Genomic DNA, 27,600 nt, shown 5'->3' with positions numbered 1-27,600 from the left:
AGTGCATGTATACACTGTGCACACTGACATCCTATGACATATAGGTTTGTTCGGTATTCTGATTGTTTCATAAGAGGTTGTGGCCTCTTGAAGGCTAGTAATACACAGAAAAAAAAAAAAAAATAGGGTCTTGTGGGGTGTAGAACGCATCCTACCGCCAGTAGTTGGTTGGAGAGGTAGTTTACCTCTCTTTCCACTTCATCCTTATAGGATACTTTTCAAGTTGGCTGTCCTGTCCTTTGGCGGCCCTATGTAATAGTGTAAAAAGTAAAAAGTAGTATTTAAATGTATAGTTGCTGCTCAAGGTTGGCGAAATTCAGGGGAGGTGGGTGTAACAGAGTTGGGAATGTATGTTTAGTTGTGGTGAATGTAGATGAGTTTCGCCGTGCTTGAGCAGCCCTGGTTGTTGTTGGAGCCCCCATTGGAGTTTGGGTGTACTGCAGGTCTGCGCGTTCTTTTGTCCTTCTCTTGTTGCCGTACTTACGGTGGTACTAGAACATGGCCGCCATCTTCATGGGTATGTGCGCTATGTAAAATGCTCCTCGTGTTTTGTTGTTTGTATGGAGAATCTTGTAATGTAGGGTGAAAATGTTGGTGTAGTACTGTGCTGTTTGTTTTTACATGTATTGTGATGATGTGAAACAGAACATTTATTGTATGTTATTTTGAACGCGCAGATTCACAAGAGTTGCAGAACAGAGAAGAATTGTGTTTTATATGTCTTCTCTGCAGGTATGTCGCTCCACATGTTGTTTGTAATTGTTATTTGTAATGTTTGAGGGAAATTTGTGTTCGTTCTGTAAACAAATTATCCTGACGTGAAATATACATAGACGGTGGGACTAGAACATGGCCGCTATCTTCATGGATTCACAAGAGTTGCAGAACAGAGAAGAATTGTGTTTTATATGTCTTCTCTGCAGGTCAAATAAAAGAATTGAATGAAAGAAGTTTGGCTGTTTGACCATCGTTACACAAGGCAATGGATTGGGTGAGTAATCGCCACTGAATGTTATCATCTAATGATATCTAATGATCGCAAAGTCAGCAGCTCGCAGCGCTTCGAATCCCCGGCGGGCCACGTGTCGAAGTGTCCCTGAGCAAATCCCTAATTGCTAATTGCTCTGTGGTCGCCTTCAATGGCTGTTACCCATTGCCTAGATGCCCCCTCTAGAGCATAACTGTATTTTGTGTGTGCAATAACAAACTTTGAATCCCTCTCCCTTATCTTTGGGCTTTCGCATATATATTTTTCACTATTTCTACATGTAGGGTGACATTACATTAGATTAAACCATGATATATATGCTGTACAACGCATACAATGCAATGTCAGCTATTGCACAATTTTGGAAGGTTACTGCTGCTGGAAACTCAAAAAGGGCAAAAGAGGGAAGCCTGCTCTCATAAAAAGGGTCTATGCTCAAGAGTCTAGCTCTAGACAAGCACCACACACACAGGTCTTCTAGTGGTCAAACAGTGGAACATCCACATAGTGGAATGTAGATGTACTCCACGCCTACACACAGTCACACACTCTCGTCTGCAAGTGAAACCTAGATGTACTCCACGCCTACACACAACAGAGAACACATACTCTCACCTGCTTTGTGGTGAAGAGATCCACCAGGCTGCACATGAGAGCTCATTTCAGACCAAGTATCTGGTCGTGATCATCATCTGGTGGACGTCTGTGACGGCTTAAGTGGCGGAGTGTCTGTTTGAACAGAAAAGAAAGAAAGTGTCCCTAACGTGATTTGAACCAGCAACGGTCAGGTTACAAGTACAGGCAGTTTCGTTTTAACAGTTCTCTCTCTCTCTCTCTCTCTCTCTCTCTCTCTCTCTCTCTCTCTCTCTCTCTCTCTCTCTCTCTCTCTCTCTCTCTCTCACACACACACTGTCGTCTGCGAGTGTGTGAGGATGGCTTGGCTTCCCGGACCCAAAGTGCTGTCCCTGTTGTTGTCGGCGGTGGCTCTATATCTCTGTGTGTCTCTTCCCCGTGGCACAGGTGAGTGCTTCTCCCTCAGTCGTTGTCACACAGGGGATAATGATCTGTTAACAGTGTGACAGATACATTCAGCCACCCCTTGGTTAAGGCTTAGTGGGATGTTTGGGACCAGTGGTGTAGTCTAGTTTTTTCTAGTGGGTATACTGTGATTTTTCCCTCCCAGCCTCATGTCGTTCATTTCGGAACGGCATAAAAATAAATCTGCGCCCCCTGTCTAACATTATATCTAACATTACATGTTTTAAGGCTGATCTGTGCACGACAGTGCTGCATTTTGACATATTTCATGTCGCATTTCCCCCCCGTTGATGGTATATGACACTATAGTCAGTCCCAATGGTCCAAAGGTCAGTGCTTCGTAACACAGACGGGGTGAAGTTTATGAATTAAAGTGTGAAAGTTCTGTCACAAAACGCTGTTACGTATCCTCGCACATTGGAGTAAGTGGGTATACGGAAATCCTTGGCCTTTCTTAGTGGGTATACGGCGTAGTCCTGCGTATCACGTAGACTACACCACTGTTTGGGACGGACCGACACTGACACTCTGTCACCCCGTTGAAGTTGGCATTTAAATGGTTCTGGTTACAGTTAGGGTCAGGGTGATGGTAGGGGTTATGATTAGAGTTTAGGGTAGGGTCGTCCCAAGGATCCCACTTAGCATCTACCCTGTTACCATGGTCACACCCTTCAGTATGTCAGACTGTTAAAGTAATGTTACATTGAGTTGATTCAGAGGCGTTCAATACAAGGTTGTACAGTATATTATATAAGATACAGTGCCTTACGTAAGTAATGGGACAGGGAATCATTTGTTTTTCTTTTGGCTCTATACTCCAAAAGTTTGGATTTTACATCAAACAATTACTAGGTTGGCTTCACCATTTAGAAAACCTTTTAGACATAGTTCCCCTATTTCAGGGCACCAAAAGTAATGGGACTGATTTATATGATGTCCAAATGACTAAGCACTTATGTTTAGTATTTGGTTGACAATCCTTTGCATGCAATAACTGCCTGAAGTCTGCGACCCATTGACCCTACCAGAAGCTTCTCTGGTGATGCTCGGCCCGGCCTGCAGCCATCTTCGGTTGTTGTTTGTTTTGAGGAGGAAGTTTCCTCTTCAGCAAATTAAATGTTCAATAGAATATAAATCTGGAGTCGGTTGACTTGGCCCTGAAAAACGTTGCATTATTGTCTTACTGTATGATGAAGCACCATCCGATGAATTTAGAATTGACACTTTTGGAGCGTAGAGTCAGAAGATGGAGAAAATAAATGCTCCATTGTCCCGTTACTTTATGCTGGGCGTAATGTCCATATAACAATACCTCTCACCATCTCCTGCAGATGCCGCAGAGGTGAGGTACTCCAAGACCCCCGTCACTGGGACAGAGGGCCTACCGCTAACGCTTACCTGCACTGTCGTCTACGTGCCCGAAAGGTGTGGTCCCATTGAAGCTGACTGGAATCGTCTGGACGGCGGCACCAAGCTGGCTGACCCTATAAGGTACCTCACCACTGTCAACGAGAGAGAGGAGGAGGGGGACCCTGACACCAGGCACAGGCAGGTGGTCACAGAGTTCAAACAGCTCACCCAGGACGACGAAGGACAGTACCAGTGCACGGCACGGTGTGGAAAGAGTGGGGTTATTGGCATGGGCCACATCATCACTGTCAACGTACAAGGTAATGTGTGAGTGTGGTCTCTTTTAGGGTACAAAAAGTGGAAGGTATTGCGGTGTCATTTAGGGTTCATTTACTATACTTTTTCCACTAGGGATGTAACAATGCATCGCGAGACAGAAAGCAGAGAAGCTGCGCTTTCTAACCATATATGATTATTACGGTAATTCAAAGCACGTAGCTCATGGAGAGTTGAGGAGATTTGAAGAGGGAAGCAAGCATATTTTTGTGGTGTTTTATGAGCAGTATTTTTATACTTGTGAGTTTGTGTATATGTGAAATTACTCCTAGGACATTTTGTGACACTTTTATAGCCATGAATACAAAATAAATCCAGGTGGAATGTTTCATTAATAATTAATAATAGGGTTAACAGCAGAGGGCGTAATTTACTTTTGACTTCACTTGTTCGAAGTTATACCCTATCATACTCTACCTCAGAAATAAAGAGGGATTATTTATAAATATGTAACGATATGTATTTTATATAGCCATGTATATATTTTTTCGTTTTTGTCTGAGAAATAAATAAAATAATATTTTTCAGTCATAATTTGTCTCATTTTGAAAAGAAATTGTGAGAAAATCGTATCGGGTACCCAGTATCGGGAATCGTAAAGAATTGTAAGTTGAGTGTATCGTTACATCCCTACTTTCCACCCATATTTGCACTACACATTTGCATTGGTAGTAGTCACTCTTATCCAGACGATTTACAATAAGAACACTCAGCTAAGAACAACAACATAGCACAACCCATTTAGGCCTGCAGGTCTCGGCCAATCAAATTATAACGCTTAATGAACCAATCATGTTGGTCTCTGTCCATAACAGCGGGCATCAGCACTGATCAACAGGAATCAAACGGAGGTGGACTGAACAAGGCCTGTGATTCTAGACTAGTGGTATGGTCCCTCCTCTTGATGTTGGAGTTCCTTTGGGTAAGATCAGTAACAGTATTCATCTGTCAAAACTGTGCACAAACAATAATAACGTCTTAGAAAACATTGGGAGATAGTATGAGAGAATACTAGTGAAGGTGAAACTACTATGTTAGATAGGACATGTGGTGCTGATGTTTCTATGTGTGTGTGTGTGTGTGTGTGTGTGTGTGTGTGTGTGTGTGTGTGTGTGTGTGTGTGTGTGTGTGTGTGTGTGTGCGTGCGCGCACGTGTGTGTTTACAACACTAGCCAAACAAGTGTTAGCTTGTTAGCTACATAGCTAGCTTTGTTAGAGATAGATAGATATTTTCTATAATAGATTATAGAAAAGGTAAATCCTATGCACTCCTACACTATAGAAGTGTCCACACCTCTGACCTGAAATTTGTGTTACAGAATGACGAAGGTGAGAGGTTCTGAGAGATGAGACCTTGATGTGAGTCACCAGCACTTCAGGTATTTGTCATTGTATTAGCAATTCTATTTGATCAACATAGTAGTATTTTGTAAAAATGGTGTGTTGGTAACAGTGGGCAATAATTTTAAATGTACTGTCTTCTATTGTTATTACAGCTTTGATGCCCAGATGGGATGGGAAGGAATTACACCGAAGTCCCACTAGACACACAGACACACCATTATCATTTTTTAAACCATTCTATTGTTGTATTGCTCAATTGTATCTTGCCAATTTTTTTCCATTGCCATTTTGTTTTCTCTTGCTGCTGGAAGGTCGACTGAAACTGAAGCCATACGAATTTTACTCTCTTGTACTTGTATAATTAAAATGAAATGGGATGTAATAAGATTTCAGATTTCAATGTATGACACATCATTTGAACGTTTACAATCTGCGCTTTAATAATCTGGAAAAACTGAAAAATGTCCGTGCCCTACTTGGGGACCTTTTCATCAGACCCTGTCACCGATGCTTCAATTCAGAAATTCAAAGCTGACTGCAGGAGGTTCATTCTGTGCGTGGAGTAATTTTTGTGACAGAAATCAGGCCTGTGTGTTTTTTTGGTAGATGTTTGCCTGTAATTTGACAGAGAAATATATATTGACTTGTAAAACTAAATCTGGGTGCTGGTGAATTTGTTCATCCACCAGAGACCATGGCTGGACCAAAAGGTTAATATCATGTTGTGACGTTAGAATTATAAGGTTCCATCTCCATTTTTGTCAAAATGTAGTTTTTAACCTAATCTGATCCATTAGGTGTTTATTAATGCCTGTGTGGTGTTATTTTTAAAATGTTGACATTTTTGAGTTAGTAATTAATAAAATACAAAGGTTCCATCTCACAAAACATAATGGAATGTAAAAACATTGACGCTCAATATCTCTGAATGACCCTAAACGGAGATAGAACCTTATAATTCTAAGCTCACGATGTCACAAACATTATTTCTATATTCAATAAGGTGCTGATCCTTACCTAAAAGACCAACATGTATGCATGCTGTCCATTCAACCTTACAGACAACAAAACAGTGGTTATTTTGTAATAAATCTGTTTCAAGCAACATCAGGTTAACAGAGGGTTGGGTTTGAATTATTATAAGTAGTTAAGAATGTCAAGAGAATGTGTATTTGTATTCTTCACCGACCTATGGTACTTTACTTTACATTCTTTGTTTTGTTTATCACACAGGCCTATTTCTTCTCCTTCTATTCTCTCTTCTGTTATTCGTTGTTTGTCGTGGGCTCTACCTGCAGCGCTCACGCGTAAACAGGAAATGTACCCCCAATGAAGGACAGGAAACCACAGCAGTAGCTTGTGCACAGTAGCAGAGACAGAAGCAACTGAACACTGCCAGTGGAAGGTCTGTGGTCAGAAGCTGAGGGGGAGTGGGAAGTTTGTGCCAATCTCACTTTAGTTTGAATGTCAGCAGGCTATAGACATTCATGCTAGAATTCTTCATGCGATTGTCATAGCAACATGTAATGTGCATAAGATGCACCAATAATAACTGAATTGTGATGAAGGGTGGCTGGACAATGTCCTTGAACAATCGAATCTAGCAACTCAATACGAAACTTTCTTCAGGTTACTGTGTAGTTGCATTTGATTACACCAAGAATAAATACTGTCAAACATTCAGTAACCAACTTATAATGAAGGTTTGGAACTGTGTGTCTCTCCAGAGCGGAGTGGTAGATAAGTAGCTATGTGTCTCTGTAGAGCAGGGTGGTATAGGGAGCTGTGTGTCTCCAGGGCAGGGTGGTATAGGGAGCTGTGTCTCTGTGGAGCAGGGTGGTATAGGGAGATGTGTCTCTGTAGAGCAGGGTGGTATAGGGAGCTGTGTCTCTGTAGAGCAGGGTGGTATAGGGAGCTGTGTGTCTGTGGAGCAGGGTGGTATAGGGGGATCTGTCTCTCCAGGGCAGGGTGGTATAGGGGGCTGTGTCTCTGTAGAGCAGGGTGGTATAGGGAGCTGTGTCTCTGTAGAGCAGGGTGGTATAGGGAGATGTGTGTCTGTGGAGCAGGGTGGTATAGGGAGATGTGTGTCTGTGGAGCAGGGTGGTATAGGGGGATCTGTCTCTCCAGGGCAGGGTGGTATAGGGAGCTGTGTCTCTCCAGGGCAGGGTGGTATAGGGAGATGCGTCTCTGTAGAGCAGGGTGGTATAGGGAGCTGTGTCTCTGTAGAGCAGGATAGATTTAACTTTGAGATTAGATTAAACTTTATTGTCATTGCAGAGTACAAGTACTATACAACGAAATGCAGTTTAGCATCTAGCCAGGAGTGCAAATAGAATAAAGAACATGATATAAAAAAGATGACAGTGATAGGTACAGTACAGGCATGTACAGTAGTTAGAGGTATACCGTTATGAGCTATGTACAGTTATGGTAGCTTATACAGTGTGGTATAAAAAGAAAACCAAAAAAAGGACTATGGAAATGTATGAAATGTTTCATTTACTTTTTTGGTTATGTCCCGTGTATTATGTATGTAGCTTTAAGGATGTAGTGATTGGTCACCTACCTGATACTGACCTATGAGGTTACTTACACCTCGTTCCAAATTATTATGCAAATTATATTTTTCTCAGATTTTCCTAAATAGTCGATGCAAAATAATGACAATCAGTATAATGTTCAAGTCATCAACCGTTAGAGTATAATTCAAATTTTATTGAACAAACCTCCCAATGATAACAGTATTTTTTTTTTTTCGCAAAAAAAACCTCAAAATGCACTGTTCCAAATTATTATGCACAACAGAGTTTCAAAACATTTTATAGGTTGTAAAGAACTAAAAATGGTAATTTGATGAATTTAGGGTTAGGAGGTCATATTAGGAGGTCATATTTACTGAAATCAAAACCTATTTCAAACAAATACATCTTAACAGGTCAAGTTACATGTTAACATAGGACCCCTTCTTTGATATCACCTTCACAATTCTTGCATCCATTGAACTTGTGAGTTTTGGGACAGTTTCTGCTTGAATTTCTTTGCAGGATGCCATAATAGCCTCCCAGAGCTGCTGTTTTGATGTGAACTGCCTCCCACCCTCATATATATTTTGCTTGAGGATGCTCCAAAGGTTCTCAATAGGGGGAAGATGGGGGCCACACCATGAGTTTCTCTCCTTTTATGCCTATAGCAGCCAATGACACAGAGGTATATTATACTGATTGTCATTTGCATCGACTATTTAGGATAATCTGAGAAAAATATAATTTGCATAATCATTTGGAACGAGGTGTACTGTGAGTGATTGCACCTGGTAGGATGTCTTTATATAGGAGAACGGAAATGTGTGTTTGTTATGGTGGAAAGCTTATAATTTCAAGGGAGCTCAGAACTGCCTTAATTCTTCATGGCATAGAGTCAACAAGGTACTGGAAACATTCCTCAGAGATTCTGACCCATATTGACATTAAAGCATCACACAGTTACTGAAGATTTGTGCCAAGAAAATATCCCCCACACCATTACACCACCACCACCATTTTCGCCCAGAGAACTGCTGCGAGATTAATTCTGGTATTACGTTCTCATATTTTCCTTACTGTACTGTATGAACATTTTACCTATCCATACAACATAATATAGATAGATAGACAGATAGATACTAAACCGTCATGTGTTTCCCTCCAGCATGTCGAAGCATATACATCTCTGTAACTGATTTGGCTACTGAAACGTATTCCACTCAGATGGGCAGCTAGCTGGATAGCTAGGCTACCATAGTTACCGAGTGCATGTCAACACTTTTTAACACATTTTAATTCAGTCGAATATTGAAGAGAGGCCTGCTATATGGCCGTGACGATGGCGCCCCCACGTGTTTATAAATGGGTATTGCAGTGTATCAGATGAGTGCTGAACTTTAGTTACATTTCGGGTGTCATAAGCCATCAAAGGGAGGAAATGCAACATGGAAATATGTCCAAATGCAGGACTGTCCTGCTCAAATCAACCTTAAAACATGTAACAGATAGCGAACAGATCACTTCAAATATGTCAAAAGAAAAAATGTGTTATGCTTGTTTATAAAGAGAAGGTCTATAATACATTGAAATGACATTAAACTAAGATAATACGACGGTTATCATCATATGTTTTAAAATCTTTATTAACGAAGAAAATAATTACATTTGTGGTTTTTCTCTTCCTGCTTGACTCCATCCACTATCGTGCCGACAATTCGGAAGGCATTCTGATTCTGGGATTTCATAACACAGTGTGTCTCTTCGTAGTCTGGTCCTTAAAAACCTCAGTTTAGAGAGCTATGTAGCCGGACCACTTGGCCCTCTACCCCTACGTGAAAACAATAATTGGGACACCCCTACCCTACATATGAACGCTCAAAACGGAGGGCCAAAGGGGTGAAATGGGATTAGGCCAGTATATATATTTAGTAATCGGTTTGGATGCAGCCAAATCTACTACAGATGTGTTGTTCTTCATCAACAGCTAAACCACATTTCACACAAACACAATAACGGTTAACCTTTTTTCATTTATTTTTTTTCATTCCTTGGTTACTCTGACCTGCACATTAATTCAGGACCTTAACAAAACAGTAACATAATCAATATCCACACACTAATGTAGAGCCATTTATAGATGCACCTGGGAGATGCAGTGCATGGTATTATTGTCTTATCGCATTGACAACTCGTTCCCAGACATAATAATAATAAGACATGTCCCCACTTAAGAATCCGTTTTAAACTGATTTCAGGGAGATCCCAAAGCATTCAAGTTGATGCAAACCTACCAGCATCAACCCTTTTATAGACAATCCAACATAGTTACAATACTAAAATAATAATCCCATGTTTCCTCTGAATAGAACAAGCCCTCTGCTTTGTCACCATGGAGACAGACTAGCCATACCCACTGACCCAACACATCCCAATGACTGACTGACTGACTGAACTGTCAGAGAGAAGGGGGTTACACTAATCGTATACCAACATTCCCAACAGCAGGAGGATATTCCATCAACGTTGCTAAAGGAAGATCCAGGATTTTCCCTTTAGCAACGTTGATGGAATATCCCCCAGGAGTGAGATTCAACAGGGCTAAAAAATATAAGTCATTTAAAAAACAACAAACAGGTGATCTTGTTCATTGCATACAAATCAGAGAGCATTTTTCAAATGGAGTGTTCCGATCTGAAACCTTTGGTACTACCACTTGGTTTGTAAATGTAGTCTCTTGTTTTTGCCCTACTGAACGTAAAGTACTTAGCTGTAGGCTACTTGAAAACCACCGTCCAAAGGCTGATCTAGAGTCAGACCATTGACACTGAATATTATTATATTGTGCAAAAAGGTCAAGCTGAGTCTAGATCATTCAACACCATCATCAACATCGCAAACATACACATTATTTTATTTCCTTTTCCCAGCCTTTCCCAGAAATGATTATTCAATCTGGACATCAATGACAGCCAACACATTTCTTGACTTATCTATATCTTTCTTTCCTTTCTAAAGGGATTCTGGGAATCATTGTGAATATTGTGCGCATCATCTTATTTGTGGCCCTCTCTGTGGTTGTCATGGTGTTGTCTGGGTGTTGGTCTGTGAATGTTAAAGGTAAGCTTTGGTACCACTCATCCCAGCGAACATAACAGAATGATATCTCTTATATAGGATTCATTATTATGACGTACACAAGATCATTTATAACATTTCCCATCCATTGGTTCATGAAAATTAATCTTTCTCAATCTCTTGAACCATTTTTTTTTTTTTTAGATATCATCATTAAGTATTTTTACCTATAGGAAATTGTTTCCCTTTGTGGCAGCACAGTGCAGATGACCAATGCCTCTCTCACACACACACATGCACACACACACACACACACACACACACACACACACACACACACGCGCACACACACACACACACACACACAACCACACTCTCTCACACACACACACACACACACACACACACACACACACACGCACGCACACACACACAGACACACACACATACACACACACACACACACACACACACACACACACACACACACACACACACACACACACACACGATTTAGTGTACACGATGTTGAGTGCGGAACTCAGTGTTCGGGCTCAGTTGCACAGGGGAACTATTTTGGTGAACACGCGTTTCAGTTCACCATTCAGACAAGTTGCGACAGAACAAGTTGCTCATGTGATAGACATTGTTTCTCAAGATGGGCTTTTCAAGACGACCAAAGCGATTACTATAGGGGGTCCATAATCCACAGGTAACCTTTTACAACGACGCCTGCACGACACGTGTCAGCGACTAGTGAGCGACACCGTGGTGGCCGATCCAGCAATGACATGACATTGAAACTGTCCTTCTGCAGGGTATATACAGGAATCTTGAGGTTAATTTCAATACCTTTCTAAGACTTTTTAAAGACCTTGTCAATATGTTTCCAGACCTCACCGCCACTTCGAGCTGTAACCGTTTACATCAGTGACACCTTTAACTTAACAGTTTGAGTTTGCAACAGACTAGACCACTATCATACAACACGATTTCCGGTTCATCTTTGTTTTTTAATAAAACTAATAAATTCACGAACTTTTACTAAACGTTTTTAGGACTCAAACTCATTGGACAGAGTCTAGTTCAGAAAAATACCTACAAAATTCAAGACCTCATAAAATCGTGATAAGACTTTTTAATACGTCTTGATTTCCCCCAAATTGATTTATCAACTTTTAATACTTTTCAAGACACCGCGGATACCCTGTTCTGTTTCTAGCAGGATGAAACACGCTCACAACAACACCTCAGGACTACAGCCACATCATCACTAGACTTCTATTTTATTTTATTTTATTTTACCTTTATTTATACAGGTAAAAAACACATTGAGCCCCAAGGGCTCATTTTCAAGTGTGACCTGTTCACAGGCATACAACAACAACATCCACCACAAACAAATACAATACAAAAACCTGGCCTACATAGTCTAAAAACTCAACTAAAAACGACATTGTCTAAAACTAAAACTAGTCTAAAATAGTCTAAGATAAACTAAACTTTCCGTCAGTATAGACTAAAACTAAACTAAAACTACACAGTCTAAAACAAAAACTAGTCTTAAACAGTCTAAGATAATCTAAGACTAAGCTAAAACTACAAAAACCTTAAACTAGACAGCTAAATATCTAGGGACAGGGAGGGGTCAGTAATGGGCAAAAGGGAGGGTCAACTAAAGTCAGCTCGAAAGAGTTCTAATTGATCGATTTCCATCTTTGTCGTGTTTTTTCTGTTATCAGGCTTGGTTGACAAACTGTCTCAATGACCATGGAGTTCTGCTGCGTCCGGCTCATCAGGAGTCGTCAAGTGGTCCGGTCCCTGCCTGCGACCCTGACACGGGACGTCCGGACGTCGCTCTACCGATGGAGAGAACCAAGTGTCGCGAGAAGAAGCTTCTTCTCGCCGTCGATACAACTCTCCTCCACCGTCAGCTGCTGTCAGAGAACAGACAACTCAGTCGCTCAGCTTCACTACAGAACATTATGTCAGAGACGTCTTTTTGTCACCCCTCAGAATGTCACGACGGGACTTTTCACAGTGGGGGGGGGGACCCCGAATGCGAGAGCAGCTGCTGCACCTGTCCACAGTGTGTTGTTGTGTGACAGCACGGAGCTGCTGCTGGCCAGGCCGTTCCACACCTCCAGTCAGCTCCGTGCCATCCCCCCTCCTCTCCTGTGGCTGGTCCTCAAACCCCTGCAGAAGATCCTGGCTATGATCCTGGGCAGGTAAAAAGAGTGTCAAGTCGCAGAAGCCACTGACAGGGTTCCCACGGCGGGTCCTTGAAATCCTTGAAAGTTTGTGAATTTGAGGGGAGAAAAATCAAGGTCTTAATTAAAAGTTTTTGAAAATAGACACGGGTCATTGAAAGTGCTTGAATTCCTCTCTCTCTCTCTCTCTCTCTCTCTCTCTCTCTCTCTCTCTCTCTCTAAAAATAAATAAATATATATATTCAAAAATGTTTTACTTAGCTCGTCAACTAGTAAATACGTCTCTGTATTGCTTAACTTCACACATAGGCCTATTTCACAATATATTGTTTTGCTGTGCTGTGGTAGAGAAGGCAAGAGACCATCTAGTGTTCACACATTCAAGCCTCTCTTTTTTATTGTTGTCTGTGAGCGGATAGTTCCTATTATATCAATTCTCATCTAGATCTGTCTGAGGGAATTGAGTCTTGAAAGTCCTTGAAAGGTGCTTGAATTGGATGTTTCAGAAGGTGTGGGAAGTGGGAACCCTGACTTGTTGTTAGTAGGAGTCATTTGAACTGTCACAGTTTAATTTTTTACGTGGTGTCATGGAGGATTTGGTGTCGCTGTCCAATAGGAGTATCAGGAAGTGGTGGGCCGCCCTCCCACCCAATCGGCAGCAGCTCCTGCGTCAGGCCACGTGGCGGCGCCGCTGGCAGCTGGCAGCGGGGACCGCGGTCGCTACGGCGATCCTAGCGCTCTTCCTCCTCACCCACCTAGACGAGTCGCCGGTGACGGCGCGCACACGTCTCCTGGTGTTCAGCCGAGAGAACTACATGGAGCTGGCGGCCATCACTGCAGAGGGGGTGAGGGACGGGGGAGGAGAGGGGGGGAGAGGGAATGAGGGGTGAGGGAGGAGTAGAACTGCATGAAACTGGCCACGGTGGTGACAGGATTTCTTGTGCTGATTGTGTGTGTGTGTGTGTGTGTGTATGTGTGTGCGCGCTCGCTTGCTTTCTGTTTGTGTTTGTGTTTTGTCTGCACGCTTGCTTTGTGTGTGAGTGTGTGTTTGTGTGTGTGTTTGTCTGCATGCTTGTTTGTGTGTGTGTGTGAGTGTGTGTCCACAGTACATGGAGGAGTTTACTGAGATGCTGGTCCCAGAGAAGGACCCCAGGCACCAGGTGGTGGAAAGGCTGGTCCAGCACCTGGCCCAGAGGAACCAGGACATCCCAGAAGTGGCCTCTGTTCCCTGGACCGTTCATGTGGTCGACAGCCCCACCGTCAACGCCTTTGTACTGCCTGTGAGTCGAGAGAGAGAGAGAGAGAGAGAGAGGTGTGTGTGTGTGTGAGAGTGTGTCTATAGAATGGTAAGGTGTTTATGTGTGTGTGTAGAACGGTAAGGTGTGTGTGTGTGTGTGTGTGTGTGTGTGTGTGTGTGTGTGTAGAACGGTAAGGTGTTTATGTGTGTGTGTGTGTGTGTGTGTGTGTGTGTGTGTGTGTGTGTGTGTGTGTGTAGAACGGTAAGGTGTGAGTGTGTGTGTGTGTGTGTGTGTGTGTGTGTAGAATGGTAAGGTGTTTATGTCAGGGCTCGACAGTGCGACCATTTCACTCGCAATTGCGACTAAAAATACATCTGTGCGACTAGAGAAATAAATTCACGAGCACACTGTGCGAGTACAGATTATTTTTTATTTTTTTATTTTTTTATTTTTTAAATTCTAAAAATAAATCTGCGCGAACCGTGTGGCCACATTTTAAGCCGTCAGCCAGCCCGCTACGACCACGGGAAGTCATGTTAAAAGTGAAGTTACTTCTGTTAAACTGGCGCTAAGCTAACATCGCTAATCGCTAACTCCCTCCTGGGCCTTAAAGAGACAAGCGCCCTTTTCTCATCTCAAGCTTCATTAGCTTCATTAGCTCACCACATCTACAGATTTGGTCCCACACACTCCAGATTTGAACCCAAGGTTACAACCAGGGTTAACTACCCAGGGTAGAAAGTAGAAAGCTCTCAGACCTTCAGAACCCATTGAAAGTAGTGGAGGTACTCCAGAAGTCCAAATGCATCTCTAACCCTAGGAAACCCTAGGAAGCAAGTTGCCTAATGGCATGAAAATGCAACATGTTGTACTTGAGTGTGGCAGAGAGGTGGGACCCCCGGGGATGGTGGTGTGCTAACAGATAGCCGCCGCAGAGGCACCGTGCTGGGCTGGCCACCTCCACATGTCACCACCCCGGGCAGCATGGGGCTGGGGACTGGTCATCTGGATGTGGGGTAGTTTAATACCCCTAGATGTGGAGTTGTCTGGCCACCGTGTGTGACTGATGTAGCCTGACCCAGCAGAAGGGAGGTGGGCAGCATGGAGACAGACCTCTGCATGGCCTGGCTGGGCTGCTAGCTGACAGACCTAGCCCTAAAGCCTGGCTGGGCTGCTAGCTGCTAGCTGACAGGCATGACATGGATGAATGAATGAACATGCTGCTAACCAGGAGAACTTGACACAGCTAGTTACCATAATACAATGCCATCAACTCTGCGTCTAGTAGGGCTGTAGGTATGGGCCAATGTGTGATTTTGGTGCAAAAATTGCAAAATCACTAATACAAATGTGTTATAATAAAAAATGTCACTGTGCTCCTAAATTTCTTTGTGTGCCCCTAACATTTTTCATTTAGGAGCACATGTGCTCCTAGTGAAAAAGGTTAGCGTAGAGCCCTGTATGTGTGTGTGTGTGTGTAGAACGGTAAGGTGTTTATGTGTGTGTGTGTGTGTGTGTGTAGAACGGTAAGGTGTTTATGTGTGTGTGTGTGTAGAACGGTAAGGTGTTTATGTGTGTGTGTGTGTGTGTGTGTGTGTGTAGAATGGTAAGGTGTTTATGTTCACGGGGATGTTGGAGGCGGTGGCAGACGTGCATCAGCTGACCTTCATCATGGGACATGAGATGGCCCACGCCGTCATGGGACACTCTGTGAGTACACACCCCTGTGTGTATGTGTGTGTGTGTGTGTGTGTGTGTGTGTGTGTACGCATCTGTGTGTGTCTGCATGCGTCTCTGTGCCTCTGTATTTTTTTGTGCGTGTGTGTATGTCCGTCTGTGTGTGTGTGTGTGTGAGTATGTGTGTGTGTGTGTGTGTGTGTGCGTGCGTGTCTATGTTCGTCTGTCTGTCTGTGAGTGTGTGTGTGCGTCAGGGTTTCCGTTAGAAAAATTTGCCGTCGGACATCGTGTCCGGGAAGAATTCGATTTACCGGACAAACGTGATATATTCCGGTCATCATATTAAAATATATATATTTTTTTTTTTTTAAAAATCATATATATTTTTTTCAAATCTAATATAGCTGTTTGTCCCGGTGATTACTGTTGTGTAGCGGCCTATATATGCCATTTAATGTCTATTTCTCATCCGATACGATTAGATGCGAGCTATATAATATATAATAATATAACATGATTTGACGCATGCGCGCTATGCCATGCGTCAAATCCAGCGCTGAACGGGTCCAGCGCTGAACGGGCGCCTCACTGGGAACTGAACAGACAGCATCGATCAATGAACGGACTCCACATTACGTTAACTGAAGTTTGTTAAATTGTTTGGGATTAATGTGAGTTTTCTATTTTCTCTTTCCAGTTTTACCCTTTTTTAAAAATCAATAAAACAACGTCATTTCTATAACCAGGTCTCGCTGGTTGGGAAGGCATTTCGTTTAGCTCGGGAGTATGACAATGGGGAGAACATAACTGTTTATTGAGAAACAATTGATAGGCAGTCTGGGATACGTATATAAAGAAATACCACAATGTCTAGATGTATAACATTTTATTGAGCAGTAACAGTGCAAGCATGTAGGCTTCTGGCGTGACACGGCTAGCCTAATTTCCGTTCATATGCCTTTTATCAGATAAAATAAAATAGAATAAAACTCTTTGAAAATAAATAGGCTTTAAATTAACTTGCAATGCGTATGTATAGGCTAATTTCCGTTCGATGTTACAGCCTAGGCCTATCGCCTATGCCTTTTCTCAGATAGATAGGGGATAGCCTTAAATAAAATAGCCTAGAGTAAAAATAATATAATTCAGCTACTTATTAGGCCTACGTCGCTTTTTGGCAGCATTGAAGCGTGCAGCTGCGGACTTGAAATCAAAGCTGCAAAGTGTCTCTCCGCAACTTGCAATGCGCATTAGCCGTGTGACCTTGCCCTCCCCAAGGCGACTTCGGTCCGCAGTTTTAATTCGGTTCTGCAGAGAGAATCCTCTCTCTGCAGGCACACTGGAGACGGGAATCAAGCAGGCTATCTTGGCCAGTGTGGCCCACTCTGGGTAAATTTCGCTGAAGTCTCGGATGAGGACTTCGCAGGCTGTTGAGAAACGCAAGCCCCCATAACCACGAAGCGCTGTCATGACACCGATGGCATCTCGTTGCACGTTTGTGGCATCGATGACCGGGGCTGTGGCTGGTGCTGAGTCATCATCGCTGGTCATTTCTTGGCCAAAATGACCAATGATGGTCTGGATGGCCGGTTTAACATATTCTTCAAGCGCTGAGGGGACGGAATGAGTGATAATGAATCAGTGATGGCCTATTTTTTTTTATGACAAAATGACATCAACAGCCAGATTAACTGAAAAGTAGGAAGGTTTAAATGTTATCCTGTTGTTTTCATCATTGTTGTTATTATAGCCTAATAATTATTATTGTTATTATGATGATGATAATTATTATTAGCCTATGATGGGCGGCGGCCATAGTCTACATTTCGCAATTTAGACAAGCATTTTAGGTTATTCAAAAAGGATAGGCCTAAGAATTATACTATGCATTTTGCAACCAACTTAATTAAACAGGCTAGCTTCTACTTACCATCCTGCGTCTGTGGGTATTGGGAGGGGTTCAGAAGGATGTCGAAGCTGTTCAGTACATCTAGGGAATCTTCGGGGAATCGCTCGTGTAGTGCATCTACTAGATGCTGGATGTAGCGTGCTCGGGCATTTTTAAACGCCTGAACGGACCGGTCACCTACATGTGTCACTCTGACATCATTGTACAGGCCGTCTTGGCAGTCCGCCTGGAACTTCACTTCTTCGGGCCTGGGGCATCTCGTAGCTGTGTTAGTGCCGCTACGGATGCGTGAACCATTGGTCGGATCATGGCCAGATTGACGTCGTCTTTCTGGAAAACCAAGTTCAGTTTGGTCATCACCGGTAGCACATCAGCCAGTGCGTGAGTCCAGGCGATAAAGCTATACGGCTGGATTTGACCTAGGATGCCTTGGGCTTGGGCATTTCCTCCCACAGCCTCTTGATTTAGCTCCATCACCAGAGCAGGCCAGTTACGTTTTATACCCTCCACTGCCCTGTGCAAGGATAGCCAGCGGACAGCGCACGGCTGCTTTAGGCTCGTCATGTCTTCGTCGCTGAGATCTGCTGTCACCTGACGGAGGCGATTGGTCCTGCTGGCTGAGTGCTTGTAAAAGGAGTACACAGAAGCAGCTGTGCGCTTGTAGGCTCCTACCTGGTCAACAGCCTTTGCCGCATCTAGCGCGGCCAGCGCAACTCGGTGGGCACCACAGTGCACCTGAATGGAAAACGCACTCTGTTTCTTCAGAAGAGCACCAACTCCAGCACGCTTTCCCATCATTACACTGGCCCCATCCGAGCCCAGGCCAATGACGCGGGACAGCTCCACACCTCTCTCGCGGAGCACCTCCACCACTTTGTCAAATATACACTGTGCGGTCCCGGAGTGCACATCATAATTGCCCAGAAAACATGTCTCAACTCTTCCTTTTATTTCCAACTTCACGTATATAATCAGCTTCTTGTCCACGGTGATATTTACTGTCTCATCAATGATAATGCCAATGAAGTCACTCCCCTTTAGCTTTTCATCCAGCTGATCCATCACAACGTCTTCCAGTGCCCTTTCCATGTCATCAACAGAGTCGCTGTGGCGGTAAATGCCCTCACTCGAGACAAAATCTGGAGCCTTAACTGCTTTCAGTAGCTCAGTCAGACCCACATACTGATGACATGCGATGCCATTTTTTGCCATGTGAAAGGCAACTTGTAGCTGAGAGTGCAGCTTATTGTTAGCCGTTGCATTAGCCTGCTCACAGTGGCCTTGCATAGCGGTTTGCTGTTGCCTCAAACTGACCGCCGATATGTGGTCACTGCACCGACTGTGATCAGTGAGAGCCGACATTCTCATATTAGTTGCTCCTCTCGTGAATCCATTATTCCTCCCCGATGTTTCGCACGGTGAGCAGAACATTTTTCCGGCTTCCTCATCTAAACGCAGCCAGGGGAAAGTTTTTTTCCATTCAACTCTGAATCCACGAGACTTCTTGGCTGGAGGAGCCACGACGGCGTCAGCCGCAGCGGCCTCCATCTCTTCAGAGTCAGACTTCTCCTCAGGCTCAGACTCATTGTTGCTTGGCTTCATGAAATAATTGCTAAGCTTACTTTGTTTTGCCATCTTTCCATTAATTTAATCGCTCGCTATGGTGCACTTTGAGCTGCAACGTTTGCGTATTACTATGGTGGACGGGTTGGCAGGGTTGCCAGATAGGCATGGGTTACCGCCGAATGGGCTACTGTGTTTAAGCGGTAATAGACTGGTTAAGCTGTAATCCCATCTGGCATCAATCCCATGTGGCACCTGTGCGCTGTTTCGCATAGGCCGGCCTACACATTAGGAGTCATCATCATGCCGGTGTCAAATCATATCATAATAAAAGAAATACATAGCCTATATATTCGTCTTTTTTAAAATAGAAGGAATCAGAATGTGAACTTTAGCGAATTGTATTCAAAGGGAATTATTTTCACCGGACAATATGTCCGACGACTTTTCAATTTGTCGGACTTCAACAAATTTTACCGGACAAAGACCGATAATTACCGTTTAACGGAAACCCAGGTGTGCGTGTCTATGTCCGTCTGTCTGTGTGTGTGTGCGTGTGTCTATGTCCGTCTGCGTGTGCGTGTGTCTATGTCTGTCTGTCTGTGTGTGTGTGGGTGTCTCTATGTCTATCTGTATGTGTGTGTGTGTGTGTGCGTGTGTGTGTGGAAGGAAGCCTTTTCAACCATGATCTTGAAATACCAACAGCTGGAGCAGGCCATATCACAACTGGGTTACAGATGTAAACTTGTAGATTTTTAGGTCGATTGTACGATCAGAGAATACGTTTGAGGTGCAATTGCGTGTCTGCATTGCGAAGGTTTAAAGTCCTCTGAGGAAACGCTGCACTGAGAATGTAATTAGATAAGAGAGAAGGTCTATGGGCTCAGCTGGACCCACATTCTATTGGATTTCGAGACTTAAATCTCAAAATCTCTGCAAGTACTAAAAGTTCAGCTGAAATAGACGAGTGATCAATACTCCTTCTCCTACTCTCTCTCTCTCTCTGTCTCTCTCTCTCTGACAAGTTGTGCTACCATGTATGTTTGTATTCCCCTCTCTCTCCCCCCTCCCCCCTCTCACCCCCCCAACCCCCACTCTCCCCTCTCACCTCCCCCCCAACCCCCCCTCTCCCTCCCCCTTCCCTCTCCCCTCTCCCCCCCCAACCCCCCTTTCACCTCCCTCCCCCCATCCCTCTCTCCCCTCCTCCTCTCCACCCTATCCCTTCCCATCCCCTCCCAACTCCCCTCTCCCACTTTCCCCTCCACCCTCTCTCCCCCCCTCCCCCCTCTCAGGCGGAGCAGGCCAGCATGTGTCATGTTGTGGACTTGTTGTCTCTGATCCTGCTGACGGCCATCTGGGCCGTGTGTCCCCGAGACAGCCTGGCTCTGCTGACCCAATGGATACAGAGCAAACTCATAGAGGTGAGACACACTCATACATACGAGACGAGACGAGATAGCCCTGGTTCACTACTGAGCTGACAGACCTCCTACATAAGAGGAATCAGCTCTGTTTACTGGTGGTCGACCACATGAAGGACAACTATTTCCTTGGAATGAGGACAGCCTTTTATGCTTGAATTTGTTTTGATACTCTCTCTCTCTCTTTCTCTCTCTCTCTCTCTCTCTCTTCTCTCTCTCTCTCTCTCTCTCTCTCTCTCTCTCTCTCTCTCTCTCTCTCTCTCTCTCTCTCTCTCTCTCTCTCTCTCTCTCCCAGTTCATGGTTGATCGTCCCTACAGTAGGAAGTTGGAGGCAGAAGCTGACCAGGTTGGGTTGCAGCTTGCTGCCAAGGTACTAACTGCCTCCTCTCTCTCTCTCTCTCTCTCTCTCTCTCTCTCTCTCTCTCTCTCTCTCTCTCTCTCTCTCTCTCTCTCTCTCTCTCTCTCTCTCTCTCTCTCTCTCTCTCTCTCTCTCTCTCTCTCTCTCTCTCTCTCTCTCTCTCTCTCTCTCTCTCTCTCTCTCTCTCTCTCTCTCTCTCTCTCTCTCTCTCTCTCTCTCTCTCTCGTGCTCACCATGCTGTAGTCTCCCCTACAATACACTAGATGGTCTGTAGTCTCCCCTACAATACACTAGATGGCGGTGTTGCCTAGTGGAAATAATCAACCCCGCTCTACCCAAGCAGACAGAAGGATGCGTGCCGGCCCGTTTCCACGACAACCAGTTGCTCAGGACAGCGAGCGGTCATGTGCATTGGTGTAGCCCTTTGTGTTTTGTGTGTGTGCGTGCGTGACTGTACGTGCGCCCACGTGTGTGTGTAACCCCTGTCTCTACCGTATCTTATCCCCAGGCGTGTGCAGACGTGCGGGCCGGTCCGGTGTTCTGGCAGCAGATGGAGGTCCGGGACCAGCTGACAGGAGAGCCCAGCGTGCCTGAGTGGCTCTCCACACACCCCTCACACAGGAACAGAGTCACCCAGCTGGACAGGCTGGTGCCAGAGGTAACACACCTCTCACACACACACACACACACACACACACACACTACGCACACACGCACACACACACACACACACACATATTTCAGACGTACGCACACACACACACACACACACACACACTACAGACGTACACACACACACACACACACACACTACAGACGTACACACACACACACACACACACACACTACAGACGTACGTCGTACGCACACACACACACACACACACACACACACACACAGCATTGTCCCGGTTCCCATGTTGCCAGGTTGGGTGTGCTGTGCTAGTGTTGGTCTCTATGATAGATGTGGTTCTGTGTTGCTGCTGTTTTGCCGGAGATGAACAAGGACACTCCTGGTCTCACCTCTCGGGTCAATCGTAGTGAGTTCAGCGTGTGTGTGTGCGCGTGCGTGCGTGTGTCTGAGAGAGAGACACACGCATACACACACACACACACACACACACACACCATGCCGTTTCTCCAGTCAACCTGGAGAGGAGTGTGTTGTCCGAGAGGAGTCCTGTAGATCAGAGTAAGGAACGGTAGCCAACCCTCCACGTTTTCCATATGTGTTGTGATGCCGTTCCTCCTCCATTACAATGAGCCCTCCCTCCCTCCCTCCCTCCCTCCCCCTCCTCCCCCCCAGCAGACTGTGTAGATGTGGCTGTGCTGTAGACACGGAGAGAGGAGGACAGCGGGAGAGAGAGGGAGGGGAAAGAAAGAAGGGGTTCAGCAGGTGAGGAGGGAAATGTTTCGGGTGTCCGTCGTTAAGGGCCGGGGCATCTGCTGAGCCCCCCCCCCTGCCTCGTTAAAACAGTGTCCTCAATAATAGATTGAGCGTTAGCGTCCCCTGTCAAGAGAGACGAATGAACCCATTAGATCCACTGTATGTTACCATCTCTCTCTCTCTCACACACACACAACGTGACCTACGTCATCACAGACCAGTCGACAACTTCAACATGTTATTTTATTGTTTAGGCTTCTATGGACTGGTTGTGTATTGGGAACAGATAGGATGGATGTTGACGGTGAATCTAGTACAGGGTTAGTAGGCTAGTACAATGCTAGTAGGCTAGTACAATGCTATTACAATACTAGTAGGGTAGTACAATGCTAGTAGGTTAGCACAATGCTAGTAGGCTAGTACACTGCTATTACAATACTAGTAGGGTAGTACAATGCTATTACAATGCTAGTAGGCTAGTACAATGCTATTATAATGCCAGTGCTAGTACAATGCTAGTGGGTTAGTATACATCTACATTTACAGCATTTAGCAGACGCCTTATTCCAAAGCGACTTACAATCGATACATTTGACTAAGCAAGTGAATCATCAATTCACCAGTCGTAGCAGGAAGAGTAATCTAGCTCAGGCCAGGGGCCATTGACAGTCATCGTAATAGAAGTAATTACTCTTTTTTATGTAATAGACAGAGACTGGAGAAGTACAAGGGGGGACGTATCAATCAATCAGGTGTCTCAGGAGACACAGTGCGGAGGGGTAGTAGATGTCGGATTTTAAAATGTCAGATTTCATGTGACTTGCGCTGTTCACACAGTCATGCAAGACCTGAGTCGCATGTCGACAAAAAAAATTGGATTTGGGTCACATTTCACTGCCGTGTGGATGAAGCCTAGGTGACTGCTGCCCAGGCTTAATAGCTGGCCTCACAGCCTCAACTGAAACACAACTCCTAACCCACAACTACCAAAAACACAATGATACAATTCACTTACTTCAGACTTAGAAAAAAGGTATCTCCGCTCACTCAGTCACAATGTATTAGTGACTAGGTGACTGCTACTTGGTGACTTCTACTAGTACAATGCTAGTAGGCTAGTACAATGCTTGTAGGCTAGTACAATGCTAGTAGGCTAGTACAATGCTACTAGGCTAGTACAGTGCTAACAGTGCTAGTAGAGTGCTAGTAGGCAAGTACAGTGCAGTTTGTGTATTGGGCACAGATTGGATGGATGTTGACGGTGAGTGTAGTAGTACAATGGTAGTACTACTACTAGGTCGTCCTCGGGCGCTTCCAGTCATCCTGATTCTCCATACATCTGGTTAGCTCGCCGGCACTTTCCGCTCCTGCATCTTTCTTGAGTACGTCCATGTATGTTAGTGTGGGACGCCCTCGTGATCGATGCCCGTGTGTTGGCTCCCACAGAACCAGTTTGCTGGCTGGCAGCTCCTGGTGTCTCTGGCATGTGACCTGCCAGCCTCATTCTCCTGACTGCTATTTTCTCACACACTGGCCATGCCATAGTAGGTTAGTACAATGCTAGTAGGCTAGCACAATGCTAGTAGGCTAGTACAATTCTACTAGGCTAGTACAGTGCTAACAGTGCTAGTACAGTGCTAGTAGGCAAGTACAGTGCAGTTAGCCTAGCGCTGTTCAACGGCCTGCCCCAATGCTCACATGACAGCGTTTCCTTGTTTCTCCCACGCGGAAACGAAAACAAAATGGCCGGATGTTGTGAACAGGAATGTTGAGGCGTGTGTGTTACGGTTGGATCTAATGCATGATTCAGTGCATTGTAGCATGGCTGTTTTAGTGCACGCTAGCATGGCTGATTATTACACTCTGAAATTCAAGAGGTGTGAAGCAGAAGAGAGACACACAACTTCAAACCACATTAAGGGATGGGTCAGTTTTTTTTTTTTCGATGTTCGACCTCATTTTACCACTTACTTGGAGTGCTGCAGAGTGAGACACTTGTTTCTTTCGGTCATATTTCCATACATGAGCTTCCTGCTGGCTTGCTCTGGGGCTACACTGGTAGGGCTAAATGCTAGCGCCAGGAGCCAGCCACAGGAAGCTCAAGAAAATAGGGCCCGAAAACAAGTGTCTGGGTGATTCTACAACGCTGGAAAATGAAATGAATGATGAAATGAAAACAACCGGAACGATGCCTTTAATGTAGATATTTTGTGTGTGTGGATATGTGTGTGTGCGTGCGTGCATGCGTGCTCGCGTGTGTGTCTGTTTGTAACCCCATGTGACACGCAGGAGTGTGTTTAACCTTGGGTGGGGGTGCTGGTCCTGGAACAGAGTCCCCCCACACCATCCACTGCTCTAAGCAGGAGAGGAACAGATGGGTATACTACTAATTGTCTAATTGCACCACTAAATGGAGTGTGTGTGTGTGTGTGTGTGTGTGTGTGTGTGTGTGCGCGCGTGCGTGTGTAGGACCCCCCTGTTGAATCCCTGCCTGGGAAATTAACCACTAGAAACAGTGATCCTGCAGAGTTCTGTCTGCAGGCGCTGGACTGGTGATTACTGTATTGTTCGGGGAGATATTTACTGTGAGTGTGTGTGTGTGTGTGTCTGTGTGTCAGCCTTGAGACGATGATCCTATAACACCTCCTCTCTAAGGCTGCCTGCTGGGATGAAAACAAACGTAATGCGCTGATGCTCTCTGTGAAGAGGCCGGGAGGTTTAGCTCAAGGTTAGCTTAGCTTAGCGTCTCTCAGCCTCCGACCTTGGGAGACGTCCCGAGCTTACCGCAGCCTCCGCCCAACAGCCCTCACGCAGTGCCCAAACCGGGGCCTTTTCTCCACCTAGAAAACAACCCCACAGCCAGCCCCCACAGGCCCCGTGGCGGGTGTGGTGCTGAGTGCGACAGTAAGTAAGAGAGGGGGGTCGATGAGGTTTCGGGGGAGGATGAGGATGAAGGAGCTCCTTTAAGTGCTAGCCTAGCTAGCCTAGCTAACCTAGCTGTTAGCGGTTAGCTCTCTCTCTCTCTCTACCTGCTTACATCTGTGACCTACTGCGTCCTTACAGCCCCAGTAGGTCTCTCAGGTCCTCTGACCAGGGTTTGTTGGTTGTCCCCCGACGTGCCAGATTAAAAACCAAGGGTGATCGAGCATTCCAAACCGTGGCTCCCAAACTTTGGAATGCTCTTCCCTTGGATCTTAGATCAGCAGTCTCGGTCGAGGCTTTTAAACAGCTAAAGACTATCCTGTATAGACAGGCTTTTTTTGGCTAACCCCAAAAGCTTGTCTTTCTGTGTCCTGTTGATATTGTTGTACACTTATTGTTTGTTACTTGTTCTTATTTTCACTTGTTTGCCTATTTTAACCTGCTATAACTTTTGCTCTTGTATTATGTTCTTATATATGTAAAGCACTTTGTGACCCCTGGTCTGGGATAGGGGCTATAGAAAAACATTTGACTTACTCACTCTCTCTCTCTCTCTCTCTCTCTGGAGGCTCTGAGGTTGAGGGAGAGCTGCGCCTGTCCCGCGCTGCCCGCCACCGACCCCCGGGCCGTCTTCTCCCGGAGCGTCCGGTTGCTGCTGGACGACGCCAAAGAGCGGGGGAGGAAGGGGGAGGAGGAGAGACTGAAGACCCCGCTCCAGACCGCCGCGGGAGTCCAGCTACACACACACACACACACACGCACTGGGGGTCTGGCGACATCCCTCCTAGCCTCTGCAGCCCCAGGCCCGGGCCCAGACCCAGAACAGGAAGAGGAGCAGAGGCCGTGTACAGGAGATGTACATGTTAAGTGAATACAGTCACAGTGCATTCGGAAAGGTATTCAGACCCCGTCACTTTTCCCACATGTTGTTGTGTTTTAGACAGGGGTGCACGTAACGCTTTTGGTTTGGTTTCTCAGAGGAGCACCTGGAGATGTTGCTTGGCGCTGCTCGCCCTCCTCTGTGTATGACTCGGTCGACATAGTGACGACAGGCAGATTAGTTACATTCAGAAAATCAGAAAAGTCATTCTGTTGTCCCTTACACTTCCCTTGGGCAGGTTCTTACGAAGCAGTCAGGTACAGTTCTCCTACACGCAGTCAGGTACAGTTCTCCTACACGCAGTCAGGTACAGTTCTCCTACAAGCAGTCAGGTACAGTTCTCCTACACGCAGTCAGGTACAGTTCTCCTACAAGCAGTCAGGTACAGTTCTCCTACAAGCAGTCAGGTACAGTTCTCCTACAAGCAGTCAGGTACAGTTCTCCTACAAGCAGTCAGGTACAGTTCTCCTACACGCAGTCAGGTACAGTTCTCCTACAAGCAGTCAGGTACAGTTCTCCTACAAGCAGTCAGGTACAGTTCTCCTACAAGCAGTCAGGTACAGTTCTCCTACAAGCAGTCAGGTACAGTTCTCCTACACGCAGTCAGGTACAGTTCTCCTACAAGCAGTCAGGTACAGTTCTCCTACAATCAGTCAGGTACAGTTCTCCTACAAGCAGTCAGGTACAGTTCTCCTACAAGCAGTCAGGTACAGTTCTCCTACACGCAGTCAGGTACAGTCCTACTACAAGCAGTCAGGTACAGTTCTCCTACAAGCAGTCAGGTACAGTTCTCCTACACGCAGTCAGGTACAGTTCTCCTACACGCAGTCAGGTACAGTTCTCCTACAAGCAGTCAGGTACAGTTCTCCTACACGCAGTCAGGTACAGTGTTCCTACAAGCAGTCAGGTACAGTTCTCCTACAAGCAGTCAGGTACAGTTCTCCTACACGCAGTCAGGTACAGTTCTCCTACAAGCAGTCAGGTACAGTTCTCCTACACGCAGTCAGGTACAGTTCTCCTACACGCAGTCAGGTACAGTTCTCCTACACGCAGTCGTCATCACTGCCCTCCTGACTGCTCTCCTCACTATGTTCCTCTCTTTCAAACATGGTAGATGATGGTGATGGAGGCCCACTTCTTTCCCCCAGGTTGAGCCTGCCATTAGCTGTCTGCATCCACAAGTCAACAGCTGGCTTTGGGGTCAGAAGTCTCTGTTGTCGTCTTAGACAAGTGGATGTGCATCAGGGATGAGAGGCCAGAGTCTCACAGGCGGGATCTGTACTTGCTTTTTCATAATTATTTATATTGAGATGTGAAAATCCCCTCTCACATGCAGCACTGCTCAAGGGCAGTGTAAGGGACAACAGCATTACTTTCTGAATG

At 45.2% G+C, this 27,600-nt stretch overlaps 1 protein-coding gene across 1 annotated transcript; it reads left to right on the top strand.

Annotated features, from left to right (window-relative positions):
• Positions 1–11,248: 11,248 nt before the first annotated feature.
• On the top strand, positions 11,249–26,468 carry LOC308162156 (metalloendopeptidase OMA1, mitochondrial-like). The gene is made up of 9 exons (XM_080536276.1): positions 11,249–11,365; positions 12,396–12,881; positions 13,480–13,708; positions 13,970–14,143; positions 15,704–15,811; positions 20,543–20,671; positions 20,967–21,041; positions 21,538–21,687; positions 25,906–26,468. Exons 2-9 carry the CDS (start codon positions 12,418–12,420, stop codon positions 26,206–26,208), a joined length of 1,632 nt encoding a protein of 543 aa, XP_080392402.1. The 5' UTR covers positions 11,249–11,365; positions 12,396–12,417; the 3' UTR covers positions 26,209–26,468.
• The last annotated feature ends 1,132 nt before the right edge of the window (positions 26,469–27,600 follow it).

The sequence above is a fragment of the Nansenia antarctica genome, assembly GCF_963989245.1.
Source record: "Nansenia antarctica genome assembly, chromosome: 7".
Taxonomy (NCBI): domain Eukaryota; kingdom Metazoa; phylum Chordata; class Actinopteri; order Argentiniformes; family Microstomatidae; genus Nansenia; species Nansenia antarctica.
Note: the sequence above shows the minus strand (reverse complement) of the source record. Positions and strands in the feature narration are given on the sequence as shown.